At 43.0% G+C, this 12,605-nt stretch overlaps 1 protein-coding gene across 1 annotated transcript in view; it reads right to left on the bottom strand.

The window, feature by feature from the left end:
- STAB2 (stabilin 2) overlaps positions 1-12,605 on the bottom strand; it is a 170,094-nt gene that overhangs the window by 71,080 nt on the left and 86,409 nt on the right. The window contains exons 26-31 of the mRNA XM_023208579.2: positions 11,765-11,860; positions 9,988-10,083; positions 6,904-6,951; positions 5,027-5,163; positions 4,467-4,581; positions 2,213-2,290 (exon numbers count right to left, since the gene is read on the bottom strand). Coding sequence (XP_023064347.2) covers positions 2,213-2,290; positions 4,467-4,581; positions 5,027-5,163; positions 6,904-6,951; positions 9,988-10,083; positions 11,765-11,860 — 570 coding nt within the window. The remainder of the gene's footprint in view (positions 1-2,212; positions 2,291-4,466; positions 4,582-5,026; positions 5,164-6,903; positions 6,952-9,987; positions 10,084-11,764; positions 11,861-12,605) is intronic.

The following is a 12,605-nucleotide window of genomic DNA, read 5'->3' as shown; positions in this document are numbered from 1 at the left end:
AAAAAAAAAAAAAAAAAAAACATTTTGTTTGGCTTGTGCTGTGTAATAATAGGGCATTTTTACATATAAATTTAGATTGCTGACTTTTTAAAAAAACATTAGTCTGCATTTCTGCAGACACACAGCTGCAGAGAGTAGCAGCAGCCACTTTCATTATAGGCTCCACCACTCCCTAATGTCTTCTACTTGGGACATTCCCCTTGCTCATTTTGTTATCCATCTGATCTATCCGGGCATTTGAGTTTGCAAGCTCTGTGTAATTAACCTTCTGGCCAAGATCACTGTTTTCACCTTTGCATTCTACCTAGAACTTTGTCAGATTGAAGAATTCAACACTGGAATGTTGTTCTACTCTAATCAGTCTTTTTCCAACATTTATTGCTTGCCTACTACAGGCCAGGCAGTGGGTACACAAGTGTGACTGAGGCCTGGATTCTGCCCTAAATGAGCTCACAGCATATTACAGTAGAAAGTCCAATCCAGTCTGCTGCTTGTATTTAAAAATAAAATGTAATTGGAATACGGCTATGCAAATTTGTTTACATATTGTCTAAGTCTGTCTTTGCACTACCATGGCAGAGTTGAACAGCTATGACAGAGACCATGTGATCTGCAAAGCCTAATAATTGCTATCTGGCTTTTTCCAGAAACACTGTACCAACCCCTGTGTTGGAGGAAGACAGATACATTTCTGTGTTGTTGGAGCTGAAGGGGGAGGAGGGGCTTAAGGTGATTAGATGGGATTTGGCAGATTCAAAAGCTACGAGGAGAAGGCTGATAGAACTTGATGGTTCTATGTTTATGTCACATAACAACAGGCAATGATGAGGGCCACTGAAAATCAAGAAAAAGACACTCCTTTCTCTAGGAGTTTGCAACCCCGAACAGGGGTGCACAGCACGGGGAGTGAAGTGGGCTGGGATTTAGCTATAGCCTCCACTCTGGCCAGGCACCTTTATGCAGGGCACAACGGTGGCCCTGACAAAGAAGCCCTCAATGCCAATTGACAGAGAAGGAGATCCTTAGGGAGCACCTGTAGCCCAGAGGCTACGCAGATAACTGAATCAATTAACAGCTATCTTGAACTTTTTTTTTTTTTTTTTTTTAAGTACAGACGGGGCTTCACCATGTTGGCCAGGATGGTCTCAATCTCTTGACCTCGTGAGATGCCCGCCTTGGCCTCTCAAAGTGCTGGGATTACAGGCATGAGCCACTGTGCCCAGCTGATAACAATTTTAATTAAAACACAATTTTTTTTTTCTGATCTTCCACCTTACAAAAATTCCCAATGTATCCTAAATTCCAACTTGCAACTTTCGTTTTAAATGAAGATCCTAATATGGTAACTGAAAGTTGCAGGGTAGCTTACAACTCCATTTCTCAATATTCTTTTTTTCCTATGTCATACCTTTGTTTAACTGGGTAGAAGAAAATAAAAACATCACCATGCTTTTTATATTCTTTTCCATTTTTTCCCTAGGGCCTTCCCTACCTCATCTTTTTAGGATGCAATAATACAAATAGGAGAATGGAAAAGTGATATGTAATCACATGCCTCTCCTCCAGCTCTTGATTATGTCCCATCTGGTTGTACAGACTTCACAGTGCCAGGGTGCTTAAGCTCAAGCGCCTTTTTTTTTTTTTTTGAGAAACAGTCTCACTCTGTTGCCCAGGCTGGAGTGCAGTGGCTTGAACACAGCTCATAGCAGTCTTGACCTCCTGGGCTCAAGTGATCCTCCCACCTCAGCCTCCCTAGTAGCTGGGACCACACAGATGCATGCCCCCCCACCTTTTTTTTTTTTTAAATGGTAGAGAGAGGATCTCATTTTGTTGCCCAGACTGGTCTTGAACTCCTGGGCTCAAGCAATCCTCCTATCTCAGTCTCCCAACATGCTAGGATTATAGGCATGAGCCACAGCACCTGGCCTCAAGTGTCTTTTGAGATGTTTCCACAAACAGAAAGATAATATGTGTGACCACACTTGATAAAGGGCCCGTTGCAGAATACAGACTGGGTAAATGGAAACTGAGTCTCAATGAATCAATAGAGTCTCTAAATGGTTTTAAAATAACAGTTATGAGGCACAGTACCGGTTACTTCCATATAAGGCTGAGGATTTTTCTATTTTCTAAAAAAAAAAATTGCTGTATAGGAAGATAAATAGCAAAGGGAAAAGAGATGCTGCATACGCAGGAGAATGGCATCTTGTACCTTGTTGATGATGTGGATCACTCCATTTGTGGCTGCATTGTCCCCATCAACAATGGAGGCCCCCTCAATTGTGATATTCTGTAAATGCAAACCACAGTGGAAAGGTGAATCTTTATAGAGCACACCGTGGGGTTGAGATGATCTCTGGGGTTTCTGCTTTTTGAGCAGCAGTGACCTTCATACTTTCAGGCCATGACCCACAGTAAGAAATACCTTTAACTCGTTGTCCCATAGGTCTGAGAGAGAGAGAGAGAAGAGAGAGAGAAGAGAGAGAGAGAGAGAGAACTTTCTCCTATGTGGGAGATACTCTGATCATCCAGTCTATTCTACTCCATGCTATTTCATTTACAAAAGTGCTGTCTGAGGCTCATTAAAGTCGCCCAGTGGTTTGACCCTGGACACAGGGTTGTGGGTTGAGCTGTGTCCTCCCTGCCCCCACAATCTGTATGCTGAAGTCCTAACCCCTAGTACCTCAGATGGTGACCGTATCTACAGACAGGGTCTTCACAGAGATGATCAAGTTCAAGTGAGGTGCTTAGGGTAGACCCTAATCCAATCTGACTGGTGTCCTCACAAGCAGCAGGAAGTTGTACAGAGACAGCTACACTCAGAGACAGAGATGTGAACATGAAGATGCCATATACAACCCAAGAAGAGAGGCCAAAGACAGCCCCCTTCCCTCACAGCCTTAGAAGGAACCAACCCTGGATCTTGGACTTCTGGCCTCCAGAACTGTGAGAAAATAAATGTCAGTTGTTTAAGCTTCCCAGTCTGTGCTACTTTGTTATGGCAGAGTTGGCAAACTAATACAGATGGTAATTGACTTTCCTCATCAGAATCCAACTACTTTTGAAGACTATGAATTGCATAAGGAATGGGGCAAAGTAAAACACAACCCACCCACCGACCCAGCCAGCCACGAATCAACACCAACTGGGCTCTACTCTTTCTGGTTTCCCCCCTTCTTCTCCCCAGTTGAAATCCCTGCTGGGAATCCTGGTCTTGTCTCACCTTGAGGAACTCCCAAGTCACATCTGCAGAGGACCTGAAGAAAACCCTCCTGGCAGGAGATATTTATGTAGGACATAGGAATTAACTCATTACCAATGTGTCTTTAATGGTTAGCCCCTCTAGGTCAGAAGCCTTGATTGATTTACCTCTGAATCTGTAGGGCCTGGGATATGCCTGCCCAGATGGGTATTAATTAATGCTTGCTAAGAGAATCCATGATTTAAAACACCAATAAATTAGCATGACTGTAGGAATCACCTTACAATGCATTTGTATATCAAAACATCATATTGTACACTTTAAATATATACAATTTTAATTAAAAACCTGATGGAAAATGACTTCAATGTCACCAGAATTGTAAGATATTAAAAAGCCACAGACCACTGTTTTCTGCTTTCTAAAAGAAAATATCTGATGAGTCACATATATATAGGTATTACTAGGCATAGATCTTTTTCACAGTGCTCACACTGATGAGTGGGAGGGTAGAAATGTTTTAGGGCGATAATTCTCAAACATCTTTGACTGTGGCCCATGGTTCATGGATGTAGCAGTTCTCACTTTGCAGTGGAATCTTCATTATCATCTTGTGCAATTTACAGAAAGAGCTCTGAAACACTGCCCGTGCAGCAGGGCGGCCAGTCTTTGACCTACTGTAGAAAGTGCCACATGATAAACTTCTCTGGGGCTGGGCTCTTCCTTGGGCATTGCCCTATCTCCAGCACCTAGATCTGTGCCTGGTACACAGTAGTAGGTAATCAATAGTTGTTGATGAACTGACTTTAACTTAATATAAAATTTCATTTCTCTAATAAAGATTCAATTCTATGAAGATTGAGTATATACAGATTCAACTATATAAAGATTCACTTTCATTTCTCTATATAGATTCAATTGCTAATAACCAGGTCTTAATCAACTATACATCAAAAGAAAAGTTATGGAATTGCAGCACATCCTTTACCCTTTCTGGGTCAGTCTGTGGTCTGTTGTGAGACTTGTGGCCAATCAGTGGGCAGAAGGCCACATTTTAGAGGATCACTGCTATAAGGTAACGTGTGTGTGTGTGTGTATTGATATATGATGATAATTATTGCAGCTGGATGATGCCCACACGAGGGATTCTGTTCTCTGTAGTTTTGCGCATGTTTGGAAGTTCCCATACCATGAAAAATTAGAAAGTACAATATAAACAAAGTTGTTGTGTTTCAAGTAAACAGACAAATTCCAGAGCTCTTACCCCATCCCCCTTTGCCAAGTGAAGGAAGTTGCCCTGCAAAGATGTTGCCAACATGTCAGAAGAAGACAGGGTCTGCAGATCTGCCACTCTGTATGTGCCTAGTAGCACATGGTATCTGAAACAACAGTCCACAAAGGCTATAATTCAATATAAATGCATGGGGCTGTATCATTGAGTAGTTAAGAGAATAGGTTCTGGAGTCAGATTGCCATAGTCAAAATTCAAGTTCCCCCTGCAGTTATCAGCCTTGGCTTTAGTTACTTAACCACGCTGTGCCTTGGTTTCCACATCTGTAAAATGGCAATCATTATAATATCTATCATACGGTTGTTGAGAGAATTAACTGGGTTATATGTAAAGGAGTAAAACAGTGCTTGGCAGAGTTGGCTGTCAGCAATTGTTGACTATTACCATCCTGGGGTGGGAGGAAAGGGGAATCTTAGAACATGTTCAGCTCCACGAATTTGAAGGACCATGTGGTTTGCCTACATTGAACTTCAAAGACATGTTTACACAAATGCCATTCAGATACAGTGTAAAATAAAATAAGTAACACCTACTTTATTAGGGCTGGAATATTGCTCTGTGACAACCAGAAGCTTTTCTCCTCCTGGTCCATGTCCTCAGTAGCTTGTTGGGAAGGCACAAGGACAGTGAAGTTTGAGGTGGCTGACAGTGTGAATTGTAGAGAAGCATTCTGAACCACAGAAGGAAAATAAAGTGACCTGCTTATGTTCAGGGACAAACAGGGCTGACTTAATTGCTTGGAAGAGATGACAATTTCCCATAAGATACTGGAAGGGCCCTAGGGTCTCGTTTCCCAAACCCACCCCACCCACTGGCTGATGTCTCATTTTCCCTCGTGAGACTCATTTCTTTTAATTCAATGTATGAGTTCTTATCAAAGCAAATCTGCCCAATCAGGTCACACTTTCAGTCATTATAAGTCCTTTACACTTTAGTCTAAATGAAGAGCCAAGAAAAAGCCTTAGTAGGTTCTTGTGAGTATGTGTGTATATGTGTGTGTGCAGAGAACCTTGAGCATTCTTTTTTTTTTTTTGGAGACGGAGTCTCTGTCTCCCAAGCTGGAATGCAGTGGCATGATCTTGGCTCACTGCAACCTCCACCTCCCAGATTCAACCAATTCCCCTGCCTCTGCCTCCTGAGTACCTGGAATTACAAGCACATGCCACCATGCTTGGCTAATTTTTGTACTTTTAGTAGAGATGGGGTTTCACGATGTTGGCCAGGCTGGTCTCGAATTCCTAACCTCAGCTGATCCACCCACCTCGGCCTCCCAAAGTGCTGGGATTACAGGCGTGAGCCACTGCGCCCAGCCACCTTGAGCATTCTTGGACGTCTTTGGAGTAAAGATGGTGGGGTGACTGCAGGAACAGTTTCAGCATGGGAGAAACTAGAGGGCTGAAATGAAACCTTACATAAATTTCATTCTTGCCTAGAGAGCCAGTTTTTGGTAGAAGCAGTGGCATGTTTAACAACTGGATCTCCAGGAAAAAGAGAGAAGACAAAAAAAAAAAAAAAAAAAAAGACCTGGTTTGTAGTATTTACTGATTTCTATGGTGTAAATACTCCCACCAGGGCTGATTTCAAGATACCAAAATAACTGCACCAAAAGTGGCGTTAAGAAGAATGTGCACCATCAGCTCTCATGAGCGAGTGTGAACAGGGTCCAGCACACTACTGGGCCAGCTCGTGCTTTGGGGTAAGACCAGGAATGACGAGTCTATGTGAAAGTCAGTACGCCCAAGAGAGCACGCTCGGTCTCTTCTCTCACCTATGCTGAGATGGGGGGTTCAGAGAGGCCCCATACGGAAGCAACAGGAAGCTGTCCTGGACTGGGTGCTGACCAGGCATGGACTATTTGGCATGTGTCTATTTGAAGGGGATAAACCGTTTGTTGCAATGGCTGGCTGGGCCGCCACCTCGGTCCATTCAGCCAAAGAGGACAGAGATTGAGATAATGGCGTAGCGTGGGGATTGGATTCTTTATTATCGTACTTCTCAGGGGTGAGGGAAAAGATTTTCTTGGCATGTTGAGCTGAGAGTTAAGCACATGTGAAGTATGTCAGATTGCAGCTATAAATCCCAAATCTAACTTGGTGAATTACAATGACGAATCATGTTAACTTACAAAAAAGATCCCTGTGATGAATGAAGCCCCCTTCCGCCCCCACCACACTGATGCTCAGAGCAAACCTCTGATCAATCACATCAGTCTTCAGGGGTGGGACCTATACAGGAATATGTTTTAAAAATGTGTTCCATGTGGTTCCATAGTGCAGCCAGGGTTGAGAAACACTGCTCAACACAATCGCCTACCCTCCTTACCAGCTGCATTTTCGGTTTTCTATTGTATGCATTCCAAGTTTCTAAAATATATACATTCCCAATCCTAAGTCCCAATAAATGTACTCACATTTATCCACTGGTTAAATATAGCTGCTTCGGAGAGAAAGGACAATTCCTTATTCATATCGTGCAAGCGAGGGAGAGAGAGATGGGAGAGAACAGAGAAAGAACAATGAGAAGTGCAATCACAGTGCATTTCTGGGTCACCTGCACTCAGCCTTCCTGGGGCTGGGCTTGTTTTCCTGGCCTGCCTCCCTGATGCTGACATGAATGGGTGCTCCAGCTAGCTGCATTTCCATGTTGACAGAATCACACATTTCTTTCACACCAAGGTGGCTTGATTATTCTCTATAGAAGTAATTCCAAGAACTTTGAATGAAGCAACAACTCAAGCTTCTTCCAAATCAGAATTTAGGCTATAAAAACACGGCTACCTAGACCCTAAGGGGGGGTCACAGAGCTCAGCAAATAGCCCCTAGAGCTATTTGTTTCAGAGCCATTGTTGAGTAGTGGCTCAGAACAATGGAAGCAAACCACATGGGTTTTCATGTTGGTTCTACCATTTCCTAGCTCCTTAGGCCATTTACCCAAAGGACCTCAATTTTCTCATCTGTAAAATGGGAATAATAAAAGCTCCAACTCACAGTTTGATATGAGAAACAGGAGTTGTTTTTAAAGTGATTAGAGCCTGGCATGCAGTAATTTCAGTAAGTTTTAGCCCCTATTATCTTTAATTTAACCATATGGCTCTATATATAGAACCACCGCAATTGGAACTGCGGTGGGGTGAAGGGAGGCTATAAGATATGAAAGGGGATGTAAGATATTGAAGGGAAAAGATGGCCCTGCTCCTCTACAACCTAGAGTTGTCTGGGGGAAGTTCAGCCTTGAAAAGATAACCAACATTGCTGGCAGAGCAGTGACATTTGAAGGCATCAGAGTTTTTTAAAAAAATGTCTCTAAACACAGCTATTAAAAAAGACTGGGTTTACTTCTTGGATCTGTCATTTACTGGCTGTGTGATCTTGAGCAAGTCACTTAACCTCTGAGAACTCAAGTGCTTTATCTGAAAACGAATATGATGAAGTCTTCTTCCAGGAATTATGAAAATTAAGTGCATTAATTTTTGTGAAAATATTTTTTAAACTATTAAATACCACAAAATGTCAATATCATGTCAATATCATGTTCCTATGCAAATTTACATGAAGACAGTAAGTCTCAGTGCTGACTCAATTCCATCTAGTAGTTGAGGTTATTAAGTTAACAAGCACATATTAAAAAGTAAGAAAGTGAATAAACACAAGAGCAGAGATGCCTGAGTAATCTCTTAGAGGGGACATTTTAAGGGAGGGGAGGGCTGAGGTGCACCTGATCTGCTGGTGGGAAGGCCAGAGTTGGAGGGGAGAGAGAGAAACGTGGCAGGCCTGGAGCTGGGGAGGCGGCGACTAAACTGGAGGGGAAAGCTGTTTAGAAGAAAAACAAGTGGGCTGGGCATGGTGGCTCAGGCCTCTCATTCCAGCACTTTCAGAGACCGAGGTATGTGAATCACTTGGAGCTTGAGGTATGTGAATCACATGGCGAGATCCTGTCTCTATAAAAAATACAAAAACTAGCTGAGTGTGGTGATGCATTCTTGTAGTCCCAGCTACTTGGGAGGCTGAGACAGGAGGATCACCTGAACCTGGGGAGGTCAAGGCTGCAGTGAACCATGATCATGCCACTGTACTTCAGCCTGAGCAACAGAGTGAGATCTTGCCTCAAGACAAAAAACCAAAAGCAAGAGCGAAGTCTGTGTGGAGATGCCTGGAGAGCCAAGCTGTGGACTTAATTTTGCTTTTTGTGGGAGGACAGGGACATCGTGAAAGCAGGATTTTAGAGTTTTAGGAAACAGAGTCTGTGGCCAGTGCAGAGAAAATGTTCTGATTTAACGTGCCACGGTCTGGGTGTCAGGAGACAGCTCCTTGGCCTGACTCGGTGAGTAGAAGGCACAGTCGACAGTGAGAGGGGAAGGGTGGCAAGGGCTCCCAAGGGCAAGGTTCTTAGGGTGAGACTCTTAGTGCAGGCTGCGGGTCCTGGCAATTGTTAGGCTTGCGATTTCGGCAGAGAGGAGGGGCAGGAACTCAAATGCAGGGAGTTGCATAAAAAGTAAGTGATGAGGAAATCTGTCAATTGACTTTATTTCTCATTTTGAGAAACATTTATAAGCAATGGGACTGATGTAGGAAACAAGACAAAGATCATCTCTCAAGAGTTTATGGTTGTAGAGGGACAAATATCACAAGTTCTCACTCATATGCAAGAGCTAAAAGCTTGGATCTCATGAAGACAGAGAGTGGACTGGTGGCTACCAGAAACCAGGAAGGGAAGGGGAAAGGAGGGGGATGAAAGGAAAATAAAGAATATAAATGTATTTATTACCGCTGAACTATATACATAAAAATGGTAAGGATGCTAAATTATATATGTATATTTTAACTCAATAAATTAAAAAAAAGTTTATGGTCAAAATAGAAAAAAGGAGCAATGCTGATTTAGTGTGGCTCATGCTGTACAGATAGAATGTTCTACACTGGTGGTTAAATATTTGTGCTCTGCACTTGACAGCTATCAGAGCTATCAGCTGGATTCCTCACTCTGGAGCTGAAGGGTGTTGGGCAAGTTTTGCTAAGCCTCTCAGTTTACCTGCCTGTAAAATGGGCATAATAGTAGCAGAAGGTTGTTGTGAGATTTAAATGGGGTGCTGCTGCATGATAAGGACGGAGCAAGATTCTTGACATACAGAAGCGTGTACACACACACACACACACACGGCAGGGCTAAGCAAAGGTTAGCCCAGACAGGAGAGCCCAGTGAACCCAGCAGAGGCCAGTTAGTTGCTCCTTTGGGAAGTCTGAGAATGGAAACAGGTAGAGTATCAAGAAAGAGAAGTAAGGACTGCTTGGTACACAGAAGCTGCCAAATAGAAGCCAGCTGCCTTCAGCCTGTAGAAAACATGTGACCCAGAGAGCACATATGTCATTTGCAAGAAACAGCTTGCTTCATGTAAATCTCCTGCAGCAAAAGATATGTCAATAGATCACTTTAAAAACACCTTAACTACGAGGTTTAAGGGTTGTCTTTATCATTGAGTTCATCATAGATGACTTACCACTGCTGCGTTTCCATAGCACAGAAAGCCATCTCCTTCATAGCCCTCTTGACAAACACAGCTCCAGACACCAGAAGAAGTAGACTGACAGTTTGCCTGAGAAAACCAAGATGAAAGAAATGGTTACCCCAACAAAAACGTTAGACCTGAGTTACATCTATGAGACAACAGGCTCCACCTAAGGTCAGAACTGCAAATTTGGGGATGAAAGATGGTAGAAGTAACTCATAAACCCTTTAGTGTTGCAATGAAAGTCTCCTGTCTGCATGTTTGATGCAGCTATTAATTACAATTAAAAATTATTTATTCTCATCCCTGCCAGATTTAGCAAATAAAAAAATACAGGATGCACAGTTAAATGAAAGTTTCAGATAAATGATAAGTTTGAGTATACGTTTGTCCCGTGCAATATTTGGGGCATACTTGTGCTGAAAGATTTTTCAACACATACTTGTGTATCTGAAATTCACATTCAACTGGGTATCCTGCATTTTATCTGGCAACCCTATGTTGGTTCTTCCAAGTTTTGGAATGGAATGAAACTTGCAATAGCTACTCACATCTGGAATGTCAGGGCTTGGTTGGGCTTTAAATCAAGCAAAAGTGTTAGAGCTCCTTCAGCTTTGCAAAATTCTTGGGTAACAGACACCTTGGGGGCATCGCCCTCCTTATTTTTCTTCTACCAGAATTAGTCCCCCATGCCCCACCCTGCACACATACTAGGGGTGGGCCCTGGCAGCTACATTCATAACAATCCCACTTCTTGGCCACAGTTGACTGACTCACATGTGGGTACCCGGGCCCAGTTGGGCCAGTTAGATCCTTTCCTCTATTATTTTGAATTGGGACATGGGGTGCTGATAAATTAGAGGGCATCATTGATGGTGGGGAAACCATTTACCTCAAGATGTACACAGAAGTACTACAAGTTTGGGAAGAGAAAGGCAGAGAGAAAGAAAATGCACAGAGGGAAGTCAAATGAGAGGTCACATCGTCTCAGAGGATGGGGGAAAGAAACTGCTTAGATTCTGGTGATCCTGCTGTCTTCATATGTCCTGGTTCTGGGCTCTTGGAAAGTCTAGCCATACTTCCTGCCTCTGGATTCCCAGAGCTACCACGGGGGTCCTCCCAATAAATTTATTTTCTGTATGGACTCTGTTACTTGGAACTCCAAACACTGATTAAGGCATCAGACTTCATTGGTTCCTATGTTCTGCTTAGTGATGTTCTTTTGAAAGCATAACCACTCCCAGCCCTAATACCTTAGCCTGATCTTTCAAAGTTGAAGAACAAGGCACTGTGTACCCTTGAATGGGCATTTTCACCAATAACATAAGTAAAACTCTGTTGTGACATTCGAAATGGAAGTCCGGCTACCTCTCAAAGTATCCTTTAAACTGTTGGTTTAGAGGTGCCAGGTTTAGCAAATAAAAATATTGAATGACTTGTTAAATTTCAATTTTAGGTGAAAAATGAATAATTTTAGTATAAGTTTATCCCATGCCATATTTGGGACTTACCTGAGTTTAAAGATTATTTGTTACTTACTTCAAATTTAAATTTAACCATAACTTCTGTATTTTACCTGGAAGTCGTATGTTGGTTCTTCCAAGCTTTGGAATGAAGTAGAAGTTGCTATAACTACTCACATTCTGCTTAGATATTCCCTTTTGGGGGTAAGAGATTTTGTTCATTACTAGGCCAGACAGGAAATAATCTTTCTTTCTCAAGCTTTTTTTTTTTTTTTTTTAAGGAAAACCAAGGTTAAATAACTCACCAACGGATGACATTTCCTGGTCTGTTCCAAGCATGAAGTTACTGGTTCACAGTCAATCCCATTTCCTCGAAATCCTTTCTTGCACTCACACTCATTCTATAATTTTAAGAACAGAGTCAAGGAGATTATTATTATTATTATTTGTTTGAGACGGAGTCTCACTCTGTAGCCCAGGCTGGAGTGCAGTGGTGCGATCCCGGCTCACTGCAAGCCCCGCCTCCCGGGTTTATGCCATTCTCCTGTGTCAGCCTCCCGAGCAGCTGGGACTATAGGCGCCCGTATTTTTAGTAGAGACGGGGTTTCCCGGGTTTACGCCATTCTCCTGCCTCAGCCTCCGGAGTAGCTGGGACTACAGGCGCCCGCCACCTCGCCCGGCTAGTTTTTTGTATTTTTAGTAGAGACGGGGTTTCACCGTGTTAGCCAGGATGGTCTCGATCTCCTGACCTTGTAATCCGCCCGCCTTGGCCTCCCAAAGTGCTGGGATTACAGGCGTGAGCCACCGCGCCCGGCCTCAAGGGGATTATTGAAAGCAAGTGCCATTCACAATAGCAAAGACTTGGAATCAACCCAAATGTCCATCAGTGACAGTCTGGATTAAGAAAATGTGGCACATATACACCATGGAATACTATGCAGCCATAAAAAAGGATGAGTCTGCGTCCTTTGTAGGGACATGGATGCAGCTGGAAACCATCATTCTTAGCAAACTATCACAAGAAGAGAAAACCAAACACCGCATGTTCTCACTCATAGGTGGGAACTGAACAATGAGCTCACTTGGACTCGGGAAGGGGAACATCACACACTGGGGCCTATCATGGGGAGGGGGGAGGGGGGAGGG

This window comes from Piliocolobus tephrosceles, chromosome 10 (assembly GCF_002776525.5).
Source record: "Piliocolobus tephrosceles isolate RC106 chromosome 10, ASM277652v3, whole genome shotgun sequence".
NCBI lineage: Eukaryota > Metazoa > Chordata > Mammalia > Primates > Cercopithecidae > Piliocolobus > Piliocolobus tephrosceles.
Note: the sequence above shows the minus strand (reverse complement) of the source record. Positions and strands in the feature narration are given on the sequence as shown.